The 20,200-nt window shown below is 37.8% G+C and overlaps 1 protein-coding gene across 1 annotated transcript; it reads right to left on the bottom strand.

The window, feature by feature from the left end:
• Window positions 1-1,407: 1,407 nt before the first annotated feature.
• tmco1 (transmembrane and coiled-coil domains 1) lies at window positions 1,408-17,769 on the bottom strand. Its single transcript, XM_063063810.1, has 7 exons — window positions 17,580-17,769; window positions 16,352-16,429; window positions 13,889-13,948; window positions 13,093-13,139; window positions 12,682-12,749; window positions 5,015-5,159; window positions 1,408-1,933 (listed from the first exon to the last, which is right to left on the bottom strand). Exons 1-7 carry the CDS (start codon window positions 17,647-17,649, stop codon window positions 1,835-1,837), a joined length of 567 nt encoding a protein of 188 aa, XP_062919880.1. The 5' UTR covers window positions 17,650-17,769; the 3' UTR covers window positions 1,408-1,834.
• Between the last annotated feature and the right edge of the window lie 2,431 nt (window positions 17,770-20,200).

The raw sequence follows: 20,200 nt of genomic DNA, 5'->3' as shown, positions 1-20,200 counted from the left end.
GATTTACTCACTTCAGCACTGGACTGACTCCATGGTTATGGCATGCTGCCATCAGGCTCCTAGACCAGCACTGAAAGTGGTTGTGCACTCACTTTCGGGGACTCTGTGGTTAATGTTCTGTGTATTACTTTTTAATTGTCTGCATGATTTGTTCTTTTTTTCGCACATTGGATGTTTGAAGGTCTTTGTTCTGTGGGGTTTTTAAGGATTCTATTGTGTTTTTTGTTTTGTGGCCACCTGCAAGAGGACAGATCTCAAGGTTATATCCAGTTTGTGTATTTGATAACAAATGTACTTTGAACTTTGAATATTGATGAGCTATTTTTCCTAAGAGTTGTCTAGACAGGCAGCGTAGTCCACAAACAATATATTTACAATGGTGTGTAAAGAAATTAAGAGAATTTTTTTTAAGTAATACCTTCAGATCTTTTACTGTCACAAATATGCAGATATATCATTTTAAAATTATGTCATTCCACAGATTCTTTCTATTCTAACTCTCAAAGCATTCTCCTTTAAATCTTCATGTACTAGTCCCCAGCTGAAAAGACAAGGAACCCGTGCCAAGGACGTGACATACTATTAGACGTAAACAATAGTAGGATGCTTCTCATTTCTCATATTTTATATATACAATGACACTAAAGGTCAACTAGCCCAGCAAGTAATGCAGGTTCTCGGAGCATTCCCATAAAAATTGCAGAGGCTTCAAGACCTTAAAAGAAGTAACCACTGTGCCACGTCCATTCGGAAAGGTTTACCCGTCTCTGTGCTGAACTGAGGCTTTGACCTGCAACTAATGAGCTCCTGGACTGGCTGCATTGATGACTGGCTTCGTGGATATGAACTCACCTTTGTGAACTTCAGTTCTGAATGTTTTTAAATTATTTCTTATTGTTTGCACGATTTGTTCTTTTTTCTACATTGGGTGTTTGATGATCTTTTTAAATGGATTCTATTGGATTTCTTTGTTTTGTAGCTGCCTGTAAGGAGAAAAATCTCGATGTTGTATATAGTATACATAATTTGATAATATATGTACTATCTTAAATGTAAACTATGAGATAGTTATACTGGCTGGCTTTTTCTGATGATTTCACATGCATTATGTAATTAAAAAAATACCAAGTTTGCAGCGGACCTCTCAGCCTCTGAGTACTGCATGTGAAGCTGGAAAAATATTAAATTTACTACAGCAAATGTTCTTCAGCTCAATAACAATTTGAAAAACACTTGTTTCTCAATACTGCCTGTATTGCTCCCACACTAAGTTTCCATATCTTTTGGCTTTTGGACATGCGTTACCTTTCCAACAGGTCGGTTCTATTGCAAACTCTAATGTGAAGGCAAAATTAGCTTTATTCTTTTAATATTATGATAATAAAAAAACTCTGACCACAACTTGAACTTTAAATTAATATTTTTATTCATTCCTGACACAAAATAATCTTGCATTTCGTAGGTCCATGCATTAAAAAATATTGTTTCAGATAAAACATGGTTTTGTTCAATGTGTATATCACATTCCTGATGTAAACAGGATGCAAACATCAGGAATAATCTTCATGCTTTGGAACTTTTAAGTTTTACCTGCCTTCAGCACGGACTGTTTAACAGTGTGAACAACCTTTAAACTGCAAATCATATATGTATCTTTTCTTGTTTCCAGAACCATCACATTTCATTTACATTTTACGCAAAAGCCTTTCAACATACCGGCATCCAAGAGATATTTCCCTTATTGATGGAAAGAGGAAGAATTTAAATTGACTCTTTAGATGTGAAGAGTCTTAGCAGGCTGACATTTGATGTTCAATACTATTTTACAGTTCCATCATGAGAATTTGCTAGTTTGAGGAGGTGGTCCCAGGAATCCTCCAGCCTGTTTGGTTGCTGCACGGGATGGAGCCAGACCCAGTAGTTTCTGAATATTCTGAGAAGCAGAAAGGAAAATATTAAATCACAAGTATATACAAGTATAATTAGATCCTATAATTTCAACAATGAAAGCAATTGTATTCAAAGACAATGCAAGTGCTTGAATCTTTCTTAACTTCAGCCTCAGAAAATTATGCAGACTAATGGTGAAAATGAAAAATCAGTTCATTCCCTTGAAATGTTGACCTTCACCGAATTACAGATATTTCATTAAAGAGGCAAACACATTTTTATATACTAAACAGAATATAGAAGCATAATGAAAAACTTCCAGCACCAGTGGAGACCATTTGGCCCATTATGTTTAAGCTGGTCCAAAATAAAAAAGCTACCCAACTTCATTCCTCCTTTCCTTAGGTTACAATTCTCCAAGTATACAACAAGATACCACCAAGATAAGGTTTTGCCATCTGACCTTTTAAGGGTGAACTCTTATTCATACCACTCTTTCACATCAGAAAAGGTCCTCATTTCCTCTCTTAATCTACTAATTATATTAAATCTATGCTATTTTTACTTAGAAGTAGAGTACAGTAACAGGCCCCTCCCACCCAAGCCCACGCCACCCAATGTGACCAATTAATCCACTTATCTGTAAATCTTTGAAATGTGAGAAGCAAGAGAAATGGAAACCCACACAGTCACTGATAGACAAATAAATGCCTTGCAGACAGCGGCAGAATTGAACCTTGGGTCACGGGAGCTGCAGCAGCTTGTGCTAATTGCCACACTACCGCACAGCTTCATGAATTTGCATGTCATACTTGTGCAGGGGCCATGCATCATTCCAGTTTTAATATATGTGCTGCCCAGTTTCGACAACCCTCCAAGAGAGTCGACCCTTCTGATTTACTCCAATTGTATCCATCTTTAATTATAAGTTATTAAATTATCTTTGAATATTTTGCTAATAAACAGTATCAATTATGTTGGCTTTGCAAACATACTATAAAGTGTACAATACTTTAAAAATTGTTTACATCTGTACTCAGCTTAACAACATATCCTAATAACTAAGGGCTTGCAAAGTAACTATTTGTCAGTAGTAGTTCAGTTGGCAGCATCCTTGTCTTGTGCCAAAAGGTTGCAAGTTCCACTTCAAAGGCTTTAGCGCAAAACTATAGATTGCTATGTCATGCTTTATAGGATTGATGCAATATTGCAGCTTTTACAGAAAAAATGCCAAGTCATGGCTTCAGGTGCCTCTCCAGCTAAATGCAAATTATTCCATCACTATATTTAGAAAAGCAGGCAAGTTCTGTCTCATTGTCGAATCAATATTATTCCTCAATAAATATAATTAAATGCAGACTCATTGTACTGCTACTCATGGTATCTAGCCACATGCAAATTGGCTGTCATTTCCCTTATAATGGCTATGCTTCAAAAGGCAGTTCATTGGGTATAAACCACTTTAAGATATTCTACACTTGGGAAAGATTTTTTAAAATTGCAAACATTTTATTTTAAAATAATATTTATGACAAAAACTAAATTTAGTTCTATCTGCAAAACAAGAAACTTTTAAATACAAATGTATAATCAAAGAAAGATTGAATTAATACATATAAAGATGGGGAAATTTAGTTCAATAGACATTCTGTTGGAGGAACCCAACAAGTCATGCAGCATCTGTGGGAGGAAAGGAATAGATGGGAGTTTCAGGTCAAAATCCTGCAACAGGATTGAGAGTGAAGAGGCAAGATGGCCACCATAAAGAGGAGGAGGGGACTGGTAAGAAAGGATTCCAAGGCAATCAGTGGACTGAGGAAGGTACTGAGAAAAGCAAGTAGGTCGTACCAGGTTGCGGAGGTGAACAGTGGTGGAGTTGGAAGATTGTGGCAGGTGAATGATAGCTGGATGCTGTCAAAATTTGAAAAAAAGCTGGAGCAAGATGGGGTGAGAGATGCAAGTGTTACGACAGGAAACAGCTGCTGATGGGAGACAAGCAGGAAAACAAAGTACTACCAGAGCTGGATTCAGATAAGTAAAGGAAGTGAGAATGGGAACCATTAAAGAGACAAACAGTTGGAACCAGTGTAACACACAAAATGGTGAAGAAACTCAGCATGGAAATGAACAAACATTTGATGCCTCTGAATCCCATCTTGCCACTTCCCTTCTCTCTATTTTGGCCACCTCGCCTCTGTACTCAGACTTAATGCAAGTTTTCAACCTGAAACATTGACTATTTCTTTCCTCCCACAGATGCTGCATGGCTTGCTGACTTCCTCCAACACATCATTGCTCCAGATTCCAGTATCTGCATTCTCTCCTCTCCAGTGCAAAAATTAGTTATCATTGATGCTGAATCCAAAGTACATCTGTATTTTCTAAACACTAAAGAAATGCATAGTAACAATTCACGGCACCATTTAGACTTTTCCCCTCTCTTTCATGACGGTCAGTAAGAATATTTCAGTGAACTTAAATGCTTTTAAATATACACAAAACAATATTTACTTAACACTACAAAATCAAATATGATAAGGAAGAAAAACAATCAAAGTATCAGTACGATGATTTCATTTAAAGTTTTAAACTTTAAACACTATATTAGAATACAAAGTCCAGAGAGAAGTTGCCTTTGGGTTAAACTACAGAAATATGAGAAAGCAGAGATGAATTGGAAAGATCAAGAAGTGAAGTATAACTTTAACAATTCAAGTTAGTTATAAACAGATAAACTCAAGAGAAAGGTGTTGATTTTAAAACAGCCATCCCTTACACGAAATACCATGCTGTGCAAGTCATATCAGAACAAGAGTGTACCAAGACGTCACTAGCATGACATTTAAATTGATATTAAATGAAAAAAATCCAAATTACAAAGGCATTACAATTTCTTCTACATCTAGAATTTTATTACACTAATTATTACCTCCCAAACACTGAAATAACTATGAAAAATCCATTTTTATGTGAACTGTGAGTTTACAGATGGACATCTAGTTAGAATTTACTTTCCTGTTGCATCTGGCTGATGGCCAAGTGCTGTCAACATATTGACTTTAATTCCCACATTTTATTTCATTTCTAATCTGTATTTTCTATTCCTGAAGTCAACAATGCTTACCTGTCGAATTGACATTGTGCATAAAATGTACAAGAAGATGAAAGAACAATCAGTGTAATCTTCTCCAAGGAGGTTGCGATGGGATAATCCTTGGATGTATGACAAAGGGACAAATGGGAGTTTTGCGACCACTCGGCCATCAAATCTAGAAGAAAACAACTAGAATTTACATATGGTAATCAAAAGTTCATAACTTCATGACTAGAAACGTGAAGGTTTGTGCACATAAAATATTAAAGATAATCAAAGACCCAATATGTATTAGCATAATATGTCAGCTTATGAATCTAAAAACAATAGAGAGAAAGCAAATATTAAGCAATTTAATCATAGTCATACTTAAAACACACCATAGCATAGACTTAACAACTCAGAAATTTGCATTGATTACTTAAGTTTCATTGTTATTGTGCACATAAAATAAAAACAACTTATATTAAAAAGATTGAAGAACATATGACTGAGAAAATACAAGAGAATTATATCGTTACTACTAAGAAGACATTCAAACCAATAAAACCATTAAAAACATTAAGACACCCATAAAACTAAAAGTTAATGGTGTATAAAACAAGAATATGTTGCCTAGAAAATGAACTGGTGCATCCATATTTACAATGTGGTTACAAGAGCAGGTGAGAGGCAAAAATCCTACAGTGAGTAATACACTTCCTAATTTCCCAAAGCCTGTACACCGAGCACACAGTTGACATGAAGTGTGTGACTGAATACTCTCCACTTGCCCAGAAGATAGCACCTTCAAAGACACGCAAACAACTTGACACCACACAGAACACAGCAGCCCCTTTGATAGGTACCCCATTCATAATCATTCACTCACTCCACCACCGACATACAGGAGCAGCAGTTTGTACCATCTACAGGAGGCACTGCAACAACTCACCAAGATTTCTTAGGCAGCGTTTTCCAAATCTACAATCTTTACCAGCTAGAAGGACAAGGGCAGTAAAAGTATGGGGACACTACCACATGGAAGTTGCCTTTAAGGGTGCACACTAAGCGGCCCATTGAGTCTGCTCCACCATTCCAACTTGGCTGATTTATTATATCTCGCAACCCCATTCTCCTGCCTTCTCTCTGTAACCTTTGATGCCCTTACCAATCTGTTAATGGTAGAATTTTATGAAAAACGGTACATTTCTTTTTTTCCTGTAAATGGCTGCAAGCAAATGAATCTCAAGGTAGTAAATGGTAATATAAACAGTACCTACTTTGGTAATAAATTTACTTTGAACTTTAAGCTTACATTTTGTGCTACATTTATGCATACACTGTGGAGTCTAAATGGCCTATACTCAGTTTTGGATCAGCCTTGTTTTCATGTTAGCAGTGTCCTTTAAATCACAAGTAACTTGGAATATTCGACAACAGTTGATATCTATGTTACAATGGGAGGGGCTTAAACATAAGCAGGATGAAAGATTCTGAACCTCAAAATATGTCAGATGCATTGGCATTGAAAACAATGCACCTTTCACAAGGGATTCATTACTGTTCTCACTTGTCATGTCATTCAAAGGAACTAACACTCAACTATTGGAAATATTCAGAAATCCTGACATATCTGAATAACAGGAAACTAATTAATCAGCTGATTTCAAAACATTACACAGATTAGATTAGATTATGAGGACACTCAGTCCTCATTTATTGTCATTTAGAAATGCATGCATTAAAAAATGATACAATGTTCCTCCGGTATGATATCACAGAAACACAAGACAGACCAAGATTAAAACTGACAAAAACCACATAATTATAACATATAGTTACAACAGTGCAAAGCAATACCATAATTTGATAAGAGCAGACCAAGGGCACGGTAAAAAAGAAGTCTCAAAGTCCCGATAGCCCCAACATCTCAAGCAGATGGTAGAAGGGAGAAACTCTCCCTGCCATGAGCTTCCAGCGCCGCAAACTTGCCGCTGCAGTATCCTGGAAGCACCCAACCACAGTCCAACTCTGAGTCTGTCCGAAAACTTCGTGCCTCCAACCAGCCCTCCGACACCGAGCACCATCTCTGCCAAGCGCTTCGACCTCGGCCCCGGCCGCCAAGCAACAGGCAAAGCCGAGGATTCGGGGCCTTCCCCTCTGGAGATTTCGGATCACACAGTAGCGGCGGCAGCGAAGCAGGCATTTCAGAAGTTTCACCAGATGTTCCTCCGTGCTCTCACGTCTGCCTCCATCAAATCAGAATTGTGCATGGCCTCCTACTTGACAGATTACAGATATTCATCACCAGAGAGGCCGTGCGCGCTGTGTCGCGTCACCATCTTCTCCTCCCAATAGGCATTGTTTGTTATGGAGAACATTACACTACAAAGGAAGACCTACAATGTGGTTCAGAATGGAAGAGGTTTTGAACCATTGTCTGAAGTTGCAGAGTTCCTCATTCTAACTTACATCATGTTAACTGATCTACTTTTCCACTGTGTCCCTGAGTTCACAAAAAGGTGGGAAGAGAAAACAAGATTATTCAAAATTTCTAGCGACATCCAATAAACTGAAAATCACTGAGCAAACCAGCTAGTTCCATTCTATTTATCCCATGATAATATAATCAATGACAACAAAAGCATGCCACATGATGAATCAACACATGGATGAGAGCTTATCTGATGCTACAAATAAGAAACACTTGAGAAGACCTGTCAAGTATTGAAAAAAATGTGAAAAAATCAACTTCAATTTTCCTTACGTAAATTCTTGTCCTTATCTCCTGTACTTCACAAAAATACAGGGAAGCAAAGAAAGGAGTGAAAGTATTGCAAAGGAAAGAGAATAATGAAGGCCAATTGTATAATACAAAATGAAATTTACAAAAATACAAAGTTTTGCAAGGTACAAGAAATATTATTTTTCTAAAGTTATTATGTGTAAGAGTTTGAATTCAGAATCCCTTATTAAAATAGGATGTTGAGATTAAATTCAAAACGAATCCAATTTCAAACTTGACAAAAGCTTGTTAAGTCCCCTCATGAAAATATCCATCTCAGATGAGCGAGTAGTGTCATTTCATATTAATACGTGATCGTCAAGCTTTGACTAAAAATGAAATAATCACATAGGAAATCAAACAAAGTCAAATCAACTTCCCAAGAGAAAGCAAATAAAAGAAACATACTATAAATATACCCCCATCATTCCATACAATCAATTTAGGGAAGGTCCCGATTCTGTGCCATTTCTCATTCTAAATGTTAATTTCTCTAAAGCTTATCATAGAAAGATAGAACTGATGGTCTGACTCGTGACCACACCCATCAGCAGTGTTTCTTCGTAATCTAGATATAATTAAAACCAGCATATAAAGTGGAGATTAGCTGCTGTCATCAATCACTTACAGTGCTTCTGGTGAAGGTAGACTGCTATTACATTGGAAGTTCCAAGACTGATATCATCTTACCATAAATATCCTGCAGGGAGACCTTAAGCAAGAAACTCAACTAAACCGGTCACGTAAGTATCAATACCAGTGATATACGGAAAAAGACAATATACTTCCTGCAACCGGTGGTGTCCCAATCATTTGCTTCTCTTGTCCTCCTTTTTAGTAAACACAATGTCTTTGTAAATACTCTCAGAGAAGAAAGGACAAGTTGAAGATGCACACATGTAACTATTGCAGAGAGAATGAATGTTTAGCTTGATTAATGATGCCAATCAGATTGATTTGTACAAAATAGTGTTGCACTTCTTGAGAATACCTGCTGCTGCTATCACCCATACAACATAAGAACACAAGAAATAGGAGAAGTAAGCCACTTGTCTGTTGACCTTGCACCATCACTCAATAAGATCATGGCTGATCTAGTCACAGACTCAGCTCCACCTACCTGCCTTTTCCTCATGTATCTCAATTCCCCTAATATGCAAACATCTATCTAATTGTGTATTAAATGTACTCAATGAGGTAGACTCTACTGCTTCCCTGGGCAGAGCATTTAACAGATTCACTACTCTCTCTGGAAAAAACAGTTCCTCCTCATCTCGGTCCTCAACGTATTCCTCCAAATCTTGAGGCCAAGTCCTCTAGTTCTACTCTCACGTAGCAGTGTAAACAACTTTTCTGCCTCCATCTTATCCATGCCTTTCATAGTTTTATGTTTCTATAAGATCCCTTCTTATTCTCGAGACCAGAACTGCATGCAGCAGTCTGTGCGCAACCTCACCAGTACGCTGAAGAGCTGCAGTATAGCCTCCTTACTTTAAATTCAATCCCTCTAGCAATCAAGGCCAACATTCCATTTGCCTTCTTAACAACCTACTGCACCTGCAAGCCAACTTAATAAATTAATTCATGCACAAGCACCAAGTCCTGCTGCATGACAGCACATTGCATTCATTTAAATAATAGCCTAATCGCCTACCTTTCCTTCCAAAGTTGAAGACCTTGCATTTACCAATGTTATACTCTGTCTGCCAAACCTGTGCTCACTCAATCTATCTTCAACTCTCTGCACAAGTGGAAAGTATTCCATCACTCTTTTGATTTGTGCTGTGTAGATGGTGAAAAGGATATGAGGAGGCATGTCGCTCACTGCAGGGTTATCAGCCTCTGATCAGCTCTTGTAGCCTTGATATTCATATGCCTGGTCCAAATGAGTTTCTGTTCAAAAGTGCCCCACAGAAAATTTATGGTGTGGGGGATCAATAGTATATGGCATTAAATGTCAAACGTAGACAAAGAAGATCCGAAATAAAAACAGAATATGCTTAAAAAACTCAGCATGTCAGGCAGCATCTACAACAAGAGAAACAATTAAAGATTTAGGTCAAAGATCCTTCAAAAGTGAACTTGACCTTGAAGTTTTATCACAATTTCCTTACCAAGCAATTTCCACTTCTATTACCAGAATCTCTTGCTTCAGTTATTGCAATAGCAGCTCTCTCAGGAATGGTAAAAATTAAAAGTTCAAAGTCTCCTGACAGAAAACTTAAGAACTTATTTCTGATATGAAACATGTCCTCAAATGCAACAACTACGTATTTCATGGTAACAGGGTTTAATTCTCAAAATTTTCCTTTATTAATAGCCAAGCTAAATCATACAAGCCGCTGTACACAATTTGATATGGAATCATTTACTGATTTGCACTTATCAATACTTTCAGCAGCAGCCCATGTTCAAGATATCACAAAAATATAAATTTTTTTCTGCTCATAAATGTGAGTTACACCTTTACATCTGTGGGAGAACCTTCGTGGATTAGTGAACAAAAAGCAGGAGCTAAATGTAACATCTACTATATACTGTATACTTAAGGTTGTTTAGTCCGGGGAGGAGGCTGGTAATTGCTCCCAATAGCATGCATCTCAAATAGCCTGACAACTAAGTCCAGCTCCTGGCCATCAGGAGTGGCTTAGAACCGTTTCTACTGACAGGAGTAGGGGCAAAGGCAGGTTACCGGCACCTTGCTTTGGGCAGGTGGAGCTCATCAGCCATGGTCAGCAGCTCATCTAGGAGAAGGAACACTTCGATCCCAAACATCCGCTGCCTTGCGGCTATACCCACTCACAAGGAAAGCTTTGGGAGTAAACCCCAAGGGAAAAATCAGAACAGGAGTCCCTAAGGCAGTCTGTGCTGAGTTCCAACATTGACTGGCAACTCCTGTGACACCACTCGTGCTAAACTGTATCAGTCTCAATGGTTCCTTTGGGTTCATCAGATACATGGAGAGGTGGAGCTAGCTACATGGGCAACAGCTTGTTCTCCATAGTGCACTGCCCTGGCTTGTGTATCTAGACAGCTGGGATGCAACATCCATGGTTGACCCTGACCCTGACCAATGAAGGCCTCCCATTATGTACACTGATTAACAAAACATAATTGGCATGTAGAAATTTACAACCTGCACCACATTACACAGGTTGCAGAGGTGGCCAAATATTTTCCATCTGTGAATCCCACTGTAAAATATTTGGCTGTTTGACACAGAATGGCTTTAGGTAATAAAGTATGCTATATTAAATAAGGACCATTTCAAGATCATAAGAATTATTTCCCAATGATCCAGCATTTAACGAAAAAGGAAAGGACTAAAGCCACAAAAGCACCAGCAATAAGTATGCAAACAAAGGAAAATAACTGGAAAAAATTCAATCATCATCAGGGTTGTCTCACCTTTCAATTTTGCAAACTCATGCAAGATGAAATGAAAATTTGAAACATGTCACTGCAGCTGACTCAGTTGCTGAGACTATTTTAATATAAATGATTCTGTACTTACATAAATGACATGTAGTAATTGTTTGAAAGACATTTGCAAACTAGCCATCGCGGCAATAGAAAGTAAGACCCTTAAAATACCTGTTTTTTTGGGGTCCATATAAATCTGTATCACTGGGTACCACAAGCAAACCGGTAACTCCAGATGCCCACAGATATTCTTTGTGTTTTCAGCAATAACAACATAATCTCATTTATAAATCCAATAGCAGCAGCAGCAGCAATCATTTTGAATACAGCAGACTCCACTTAATTGGGCAATTGGTTAATCAGGGCAGCTGTTTATTTGGGTCAACTCTTAAAGAACAAAAATTAAATCGAGAAAATAGCCAGGATTCTTTTTTTTTAAAATTTGGGATACCATGCCACTTAATTGGGGCAGGCGACTGTCACCAGTTTCTAACTAGCATCAGTCACGTGAACTTGCATGGCCACTAGACACTATACCATGCTTAGAGTGAACAGTTTTTAAATAGCATAAGTTGCATGTGTTTGTGTTCAAAAAGTAGTAATTTTTGTCACTGATAGTTGGTGAGAAATAAGTAGTCAGACAATTTGGAACCGTTTTGCTCACCACTGTGTCAAGTATTCAGGCTTGGAGATGCCAGGAACGGCCGGGAGTAAAAGTGAAATGATTTCATTACTTCAGCAACTTAGGAATTACAAATAATTTGAAGGTGTTGACATTGAATGTTACAATGAAAATGAAAATTTGGAGGATGCAGTTCTCTAAAGCATTGTAACAAGGCAGCCCATTATCGGGTGTCTGTGCTGATTTTGTCCTTTACACGGCAGATGATTTCCTCCACTGATGACTATTAGGAACTAATACACAGTTTTATCATACTGTAGAGGTATTGGTAGTCCTCCAATTTGTTCTGCAATTCATTTAAATATATTAATTATTACTCAGTTAAACAGTAGTACATCTTTTTTTTTAATACCTTTTTACTATTTCCGTGAAAATTCAGCTAATTGGGGCAGTCGCTTAATTGGGCCAAAATGTACTGGTCCTGTTGTGTCTCAATTAACTGGAATGCACTGCACTTTTAATAAAATGATTACACATGAATTAGAATAACTGATCTCTCTCATCTGCAGTTTAGTGAATATCATATGTCAGTAAGTTGTCTACGAAGTTATCAAATCAAGGCAAAATGATATCAATTGATATTTTGCTACCTGGAGTACTAAAGTTAACTTTGCAAAGGTAGTATTGAGTAACACAAAGAGAAAAAAAAGCAGAAACTGACTTCAACAGTTATCTATTATAAAATTCTGCGATGCCAAGGCTGTCTATTGTGAAAAATACACAAATAAAAATCAGTTTCCTGATCCTTACACAGACTTGGAACAATTTGTTTAACTACAAAAGAGTACCTACTCAAAAGCAGGAAATTGCTTTGGGAATACTCACATAGAATTAAACATGCCCATCAAAGCAGTGAAACAGAATCCAATAGCAAACATCGACTTCATTCGCACCTAACAAAATCATGAAAATTATTAACAAATAATTAAGTAATTTCTAAAGAACTATATATTAGTTTGGAGACTGATTCCATGCTGATTAGATTAATTACAACTTTTATATGGAAAATGCTCCTGTTCTAAATTACAACATGGAATATAATCTCAAAGAGTCCTTGCTGTATTTCTTTCATTACCATTCATTGTTATAGTTTCCAGTGTTAGCAAAGCAGAATTAAACAAATGAAATGTATAATTAGCAAATTGCGCAGATGGATATTCTCCAAAAGGAAACTGTTACATTTTCTATGAACCAGCATAATCTATATGTTGTCATTTGAAAGAGAAATCAACTTACCATGGAAAGATCCCGATTATTATTTTTTAGTTTTTCTTCTTGTCTTTCTGAAAATAACATCAAAAAGGATAGGCTTATATATAGATTCCTGTATATTTCCATTCGTCTATTTCACCCAGTGGTCACTCCAGTAGGAACACCTGCTCCTTAATGCAAATATCTAATCAGCCAATCATGTGGCGGAAACTCAAAGCATAACAGCATGCAGACATGGTCAAGAGGTTCACTTGTTGTTCAGACCAAACATGAGTATGGAAAAGAAATGTGATCTAAGTGACTTTGACTGTGAAATGATTGTTGACAGACTGGGTGGTATGAGTATCTCAGAAACTGCAGATCTCTTGGGATTTTCACGCATAAAAGTCTCTCAAGTTTACAGAGAATGGTGTGAAAAACAAAAGAAAGCATCCAGTAGACCGCAGTTCCATGGGTGAAATGCCTTGTTAATGAGAGAGATCTGAGGAGAAATGGCCACACTGATTCAAGTTGACAGGAAGGCGACCATAACTCAAATAACCATGTGTTACAACAGTGGTATGAAGAAGAGCATCTCTAAAATGCACAACACGTTGAATTCTCCAGATCACCCTACTGCACAGCACTGACATCCTCCAATTTAAGATTAGAAACTGTCCGCTGAACAACCCCACTGAAAACAATCCGAAGGAACAATCACTCACAGAATAGTAAGCAGACAAACTAATTTTCTTTGTTTGTGAAATCTCTCACATTTCGAATTATAGGAAAATTCTTTAGAAGTGAAACTGTCACCTTGAGATACTCAGCTGATAATTACCTATTTTTTTCTTTTGTTGCCTCCCTGCAGATTCTGTAATAGATTCTTTCTTCTTTTCTACTGTTGAGAAAGAAAACAATAAAACAAATCATAATTACCAGAAATTGAATTAAGTGGACATCAAGCTATCCCCATTATGTTCCTATTTAATACAAATGTCTAGGAGAAGTGTTCAGGTGAATATGACTGATGTCCATGCAAGATTAATTGACAGATAATATTCATATTGCACAAGTACAAAATTAAAAAGTCAATTTCCCAAAACCTTCAAAGAAACATGTTGTTAACTCCCTCACCACTAATTTAGGATTGCTCTGAATAAGAATGGAATTAAATTCACCCTTTCAACAATGTACCTACAAAAGCAAGGCTGAGATCGAAAACTTGGAGTTGGTTTATTATTGTCACATGCACCAAGATACAGTGAAAAACTTTGTTTTGCAAGGCATTTAGTTACTTATTGATTGAGATATAGCGTGGAGTAGATTCCTCTGGCCCATTGCACCACGCCACCCTGCAACCCTCGATTTAATCCTAGCCTCATTACTGGACTATTTACAATGACCAATTAACCTACTGATCAGTACATCATTGGACTGTGAGAGGAAACTGGAGCACCTGGAAGAAACCCACCCAGTCACGGGGAGAACGTACAAACTCCTTACAGTGGGACGTGTATAAAAACCATTTCAGAACACAAGTACTCTGAGGTAGTACAGGGGAAAACAATAGCTAAATGCAAAACGCAGCGTTACATACAAAGTGCAGAGCATGTAGACCATTAGGTGCAATGATCGGGTAGATTGTGAGGCCAAGAGTTTATGTCAAATCTTCACTATTTAAAGCCTCTATCATGCATGATATAAGCAAACTGCATTTTACCTGAGAATTTTAACAGCATTTACAATAGTTTATTTGATGGGTACCCCGTTAATGAATATGCCTTCAATTTGAAGTGCACTGCAGCCCTGAATAATCTATGGGATGAACTATGGCAATTCAGTTCAGCAGCACTTCTCTCACGAATATTACCATCCAGAGAATGCCTGGAGCAACAATAGCGTGAGAAACCAATCAGCTTCCAAGTTCCTCAGAAGCCTTTAAAACAGTGATATTTCAAGTGACACCGCTAGTGACGCCACTGCTGGCACTACATATAGTAACATATCAGAAATCCCTAAGCATAACCACAGTGTGGTTACAAAGAGGGCAGTAATTCAAGACAGCCTGGTACCACTTTCACAGAATAAAAAATAACAAGAACTAGGGTAGCACAGCTAGGAGGACTGCGGCCTCTAACTTTCAAAGACCCTGGCTGTTAAGTTCTGACCCTGGGGAATTGCAGTGTGGGGGGGGGAGGGTCATGTGAAAAGTTAACAGAAACATAGGGGGAATTGAATGGAATTGCATAGGCTTAGTGTAAATGGGTGGCTGAAAAATTTTTACTTCTTAAACGAACTTTACAGATTCACTTTGACAAAGTATGCTAGACTAGATGTAACTGCAAAATTAACTAAATACTAAATGTTTACTTAACTAAAGATTAAATGATATGAGCACTTAGAATTTTACTCATCAGCCCTCATGTAGAGTGACGCTATGATGAAGTTAGTTGAACAAAACAGCATGTTGTATCTCAGCTGTTGCAAAGTGCCCAGCATTAAACGTACTTGCTTATACGTACAAACACAAAAGCACTGAATATGCAATGCTCAACAATGCTATCAGGTGGCACAGAGCAAAGATTACCAACTAGGCTTCAGCAAGAAAAACTGGGAAGTGGCATTAGGTATGAGATACAGGAAATGATGAATCCATAATTTCCTACAAAAAAAAATTTAGATATACAAAATGTAGTTAAGCACGGCACATCTGATTTTTGAACTGGCCAGTTCTGATGACAGAGAATCAATCTAGAACACTATTTTCCCTTGCCAATCTATTTAACTTGCTGGATACTTCCAGCATTATTTTTTATTTCCAATTTCCAGTACATTTTTTCTCCCCCTCCTCCACTCCTCTATCATTCATCTCCAATAAATTCTCATGCCAGGATTCGACCCAAAACATTGACAACTTCCCGTAGATGTTGCTTGACCCACATTTCTCCTCAGCTGATCGCTTGTAGCTCCAGATTTCAGCATCTGCAGCCTCCTCCAGCACCTACTTGTATCATTTTTCACACCGATCAATTACAATTAACAAGCCTTCACGACCTCTTTCAGACCACCATCAATGCATCGCAATCTCTGTTACTTAATTAGACTTTTGCTCTCTCTACCCACTTATCTGCAATTTAAAACATTTTTATTCTAACTTTTCCTAACTCCAAATAAAAGCATCAACTCCTGATTGAAGAATCACCTCAACTGAGAAGTTATTCTCGCTCTCTCTCATATATGCTGCTTAACCTGCTGTATATTCCCAGCATTTACTTTGTTTTTTTGATTGTTTAATACTTACACTTCTTGCTCTGTTTTTCCACTTCAGCTTTTAGCCGTTTGTATTTGTCAGTTCTGTACACCAGCACCCAGGTGATGCCTGTAAATAAAAGATGAACATATATATATTTCCCCTCTACAGGTTACATCAAAGACAATTCAAAAATGCCACAGTTATTAAACTGAAGAGCCACGAATATGTAAGATGAAGTAATTCATGCTGTTACATAAAAACTATTGAGGTTCAGGGAGCAGGCAAGGGCTATTGGTTCACCTGGCTTTCAAAGTTTTTCCAAACGTTCAGTGAATAGCTCTGATATCATGCAGAATCACAAAGCATTCAAATTCCTCTCTTGGAGTCTTAAAAAACTACAGCACGGAGAGAGACCCTCTTATAGTCTGCACCGTACTGCTATTCTGGCTAGTCCCATTGACCTGTACCTAGACCATAGCCCGCCATACCTCTCCCATCCATATCCAAACATCTCTTGAATGTTGCAATCAAATACATATTCACCATTTCCACCAGCAGCTCATTCCACAATCACACTACCCTTTGAGTGAAGAAGTTCAACATATTCTCCTTAACCAATGACCTTCAGGTCTAGTCTCATCCAACTTCAGTGAAAAAAATCTGCTTGTATTTACCCTAGCTATACCCCTCATAATTTTGTATACCTATATCAAATCTCCCCTCATTCTCCTATGCTCCAGGGGGAAAAAATCCTAACCTATTCAACCTTTCCCTCTAACTCAGGTCCTCAAGTCCAAGCAACAGACTTGCTTTATCTGTTGTGTTTAATTTACCCATTTAAACTTAATTTAAAAGATTATTAACGATTTTCTTGGTATCCCTGTCAGTAGCACAACATTGTTTGGGTTATCCTTTCCCATTTCTATCCATTATTAAAAAGTTTTGATAATCATACTTAAGCAGATCCTTTCCAAACCTCTCCTATTGTTCTAATAAATGATCATTAACTTTATTCATTTTTTTCTATGATGATGACCTCTTGAAATGCCCAAATCAGAAATTCCCTTGTTTGATAAATATATCCAGCTGTTCCAAAGGGTTCGACAACCTCTGAATTTGACCATAAGTAGGAAAAACATTTATTGCAAATACTGTATTTCTATTTCCCGCACAACATCTGAGAGCATTCAACCACTCTCCCTTCCCCCTTTCCCCATTACAAACCGTGCAGGCCGCCAAGACACGGGCGCAGGTCGCCAGCACGAAGCCCACTCACCTTCAGCCAGGAGCGCGGTGCAGACCGAGATGAAGACGATCAGGATGGTGTCAGCGCACATAGTACTCATGGTGACCGTAGAAAGTGAACGGGTCACTTGGGTGCAAGGACAAAACCCGGGTCAGGCCCAGACGGAGAGATTCCGGCGACGAGCCACCACCGCGGTGGCTCATGGGAGGAAGGGCATAAACTATTGTCGGGTTTAAGTACTTCGTTTTCTTCTTCTATATGCATTATGAACCCCTGTATTCCCATGGATATCTAGAACTATTTTTACCAGTTTGTTTTTGGTGAACGTTAGCATGCGCGGGATAGCGCATGCGTGTCAGCCATTATTCCTATGCTTGTATAAAATGGCTGTGTTAGGCAGTCGTCGGGATATTTAGCTTAGGAACAGTTGCTGCAAATATTCAGCAGGGTAGGGAGCGTTAGAGAAGACGGCATAACAGTTGGTGATTCAGACCGTATGATGGCCCCTTTCTTCACTCTTCGCTGTGTAGCAAACGTCAATTAATGAGCGTTTGATTTCTGTGAAGATCACGGCCTATGGGCTGTAAAACTGCGACTGTTTCTCTCCATTATCGCCACTACACACTTCCTTTTTAAAAAAAAATTCACTGTGTTCTGCTACTTGATTTCCATGAATCAAAGTGGTAAGGGAGGGACAGAGAAGGGGACTTGAATGGGTAATGTCCAGAGTATGAGCCGCATTTAAATTTAAAGGCATAACTACCCTAGTCAAAAAAATCATGATACTGAATGAACAAAATGAAGTCACAAGTTATGTAACGAAGCCTCGTGGTTAGGGGAATTTGAAAGCAAAAGTTCACGAGAATTTTGGGGCAATTCTAGCCAGTTAAAGAGGTAGTCCTTCGTTAACATCAAAACTGAGGTTTTGAACGTCTAGATAGTATGAGGAAATTGCGCAGCATGTGTAATGGCCCCTCTGAACAAGCTTTTGTCTCACAGAGGGCGGGAAAAAATAACTAGGCACGTCTTTCTCAGAAATTTAAGTACAGAACACTTTTTAAAAAAAGGAGTGGTGATGAAAATCTTCAGACTGTAAGGTACGTGTCCATACTTGAACAAGGGTAATGGTCAGTTGTTTATCAGAATACTACAGTATTTCTAGTTAAATTAAAATCAATTTATCAATATATTTTGGCTGTTATTTATGTATTAATAATGTTCCTGTAATAAGTATATCTTAAGTCCCCCATTGTTTTGTTATGATGTATAGAAAACACTATCTGAGAAAATATGTCACCTACATAATAAAGATTGCGTAAAATTAATTGTATTTACTAGTTTAGGATGTTTTCATTAACGAAATGTTTATATAATAGTGTTTCATTTAACACTAAATAATGATTCACGGTACTTAACTCACTAGATTTGCCCCAAAATTCTCAAAAGTGAACTTTTGCTTTCAAATTCCCCTACCCACATGGCTTTGTCATATAAGCTGTGACTTCATTTTGTTCATTGAGGATCATGTTTTTTTGACTAGGGTAGTTATGTTTCCCCATTTTATGCATTGCTATACCAACAGCAGCAGAATGACAAAACTATCCTCCCATCTCTTCACCCCAGCTTCTAAACAGAGCCCTTTGTACACCACTTTTGAATTTTGACGTTCATGCTGTAATCATTCTCGTGCATATTTAGGGAGAAATAAGATATTTCCATTTTATGGGCAGATGCACATGATGTTTTGTTTGGAGTCACCAGAGGAATCTTTACCCACTGCTCCAGTATTGTAGTGTATAAATCTATTACAATATGATTTATGTTTTCTGTCTTATACTGCAATGTAGTTGATGCCATGTTGATTGTTTGCTGGGCGCAATATGTACTTGGTGGGCATCTTTGCCATTATATACTTTCTGTGTACCATCAGCATTTCACATGTACTGAGACCACCCACAAAATAAACATCTGTCAGTAATTTGGCATATAATTAGGAATTATCACAAGCATGAGTGTCACAAAAACACTTGTTGCTTATCCAGATGTTTAGTAAACTACTTGAACAATACTTTTGATTTTTTTTTTGCATTATTTCCTTCGCAATAAAGTGAAGGGAGTTACAAGTTCATGGGATCGGTGGCTTGATTGTAAAGACTATTTTTCTCCTCTACCGCTCAACCAGTCTGTCTCTGCCTTCTATTGCTTTGCAAATGAATGTGAAGAGATGGAACATAAACATAATACTTAATACTTAATTAGCCATGACGTAATTGATGACAGGATAGGCTGGAGGATCTACATGACCTCTTCCTGTTACCAATATTTTAATAAAGCAATGTCCTTAGCCATCTTGAATCGCAGAACTCTTATGAGTCAGGGACAAAACTAACAATTGCTAGATGATACTGCCAAGAAAAATTGAAGATAAGACCATAAGATATAAGAGCAGAAGTAGGCCATTCAGCCCATCAAGTCTGCTCCACCATTCAATCATGGGCTGATCTAATTCTTCCAGTCATCCCCATCCCCCTGCCTTCTCCCCATACCCTTTGATGCCCTAGCTAATCAAGAACCTATCTATCTCTGCCTTAAATACACCCAATGACTTGGCCTCCACAGCCTCTTGTGGCAACAAATTCCATAGACTAAAA

This window comes from Mobula hypostoma, chromosome 12, assembly GCF_963921235.1.
Source record: "Mobula hypostoma chromosome 12, sMobHyp1.1, whole genome shotgun sequence".
Classification (NCBI taxonomy): domain Eukaryota; kingdom Metazoa; phylum Chordata; class Chondrichthyes; order Myliobatiformes; family Myliobatidae; genus Mobula; species Mobula hypostoma.
The sequence above is the reverse complement of the archived record's forward strand: the minus strand, read 5'-3'. Positions and strand labels throughout refer to the sequence as shown.

Excerpts from the sequence above, each read along its gene's own strand:
- tmco1 (XM_063063810.1), bottom strand. The coding sequence starts at position 17,649 with ATGAGTACTATGTGCGCTGACACCATCCTGATCGTCTTCATCTCGGTC. Across the intron at positions 12,750-13,092 it reads ATAATCGGGATCTTTCCATG|GTGCGAATGAAGTCGATGTT; the intron begins GTAAGTTGATTT and ends TGATTTTGTTAG. Across the intron at positions 5,160-12,681 it reads ATGGGCATGTTTAATTCTAT|ATTTGATGGCCGAGTGGTCG; the intron begins GTGAGTATTCCC and ends GTTTTCTTCTAG.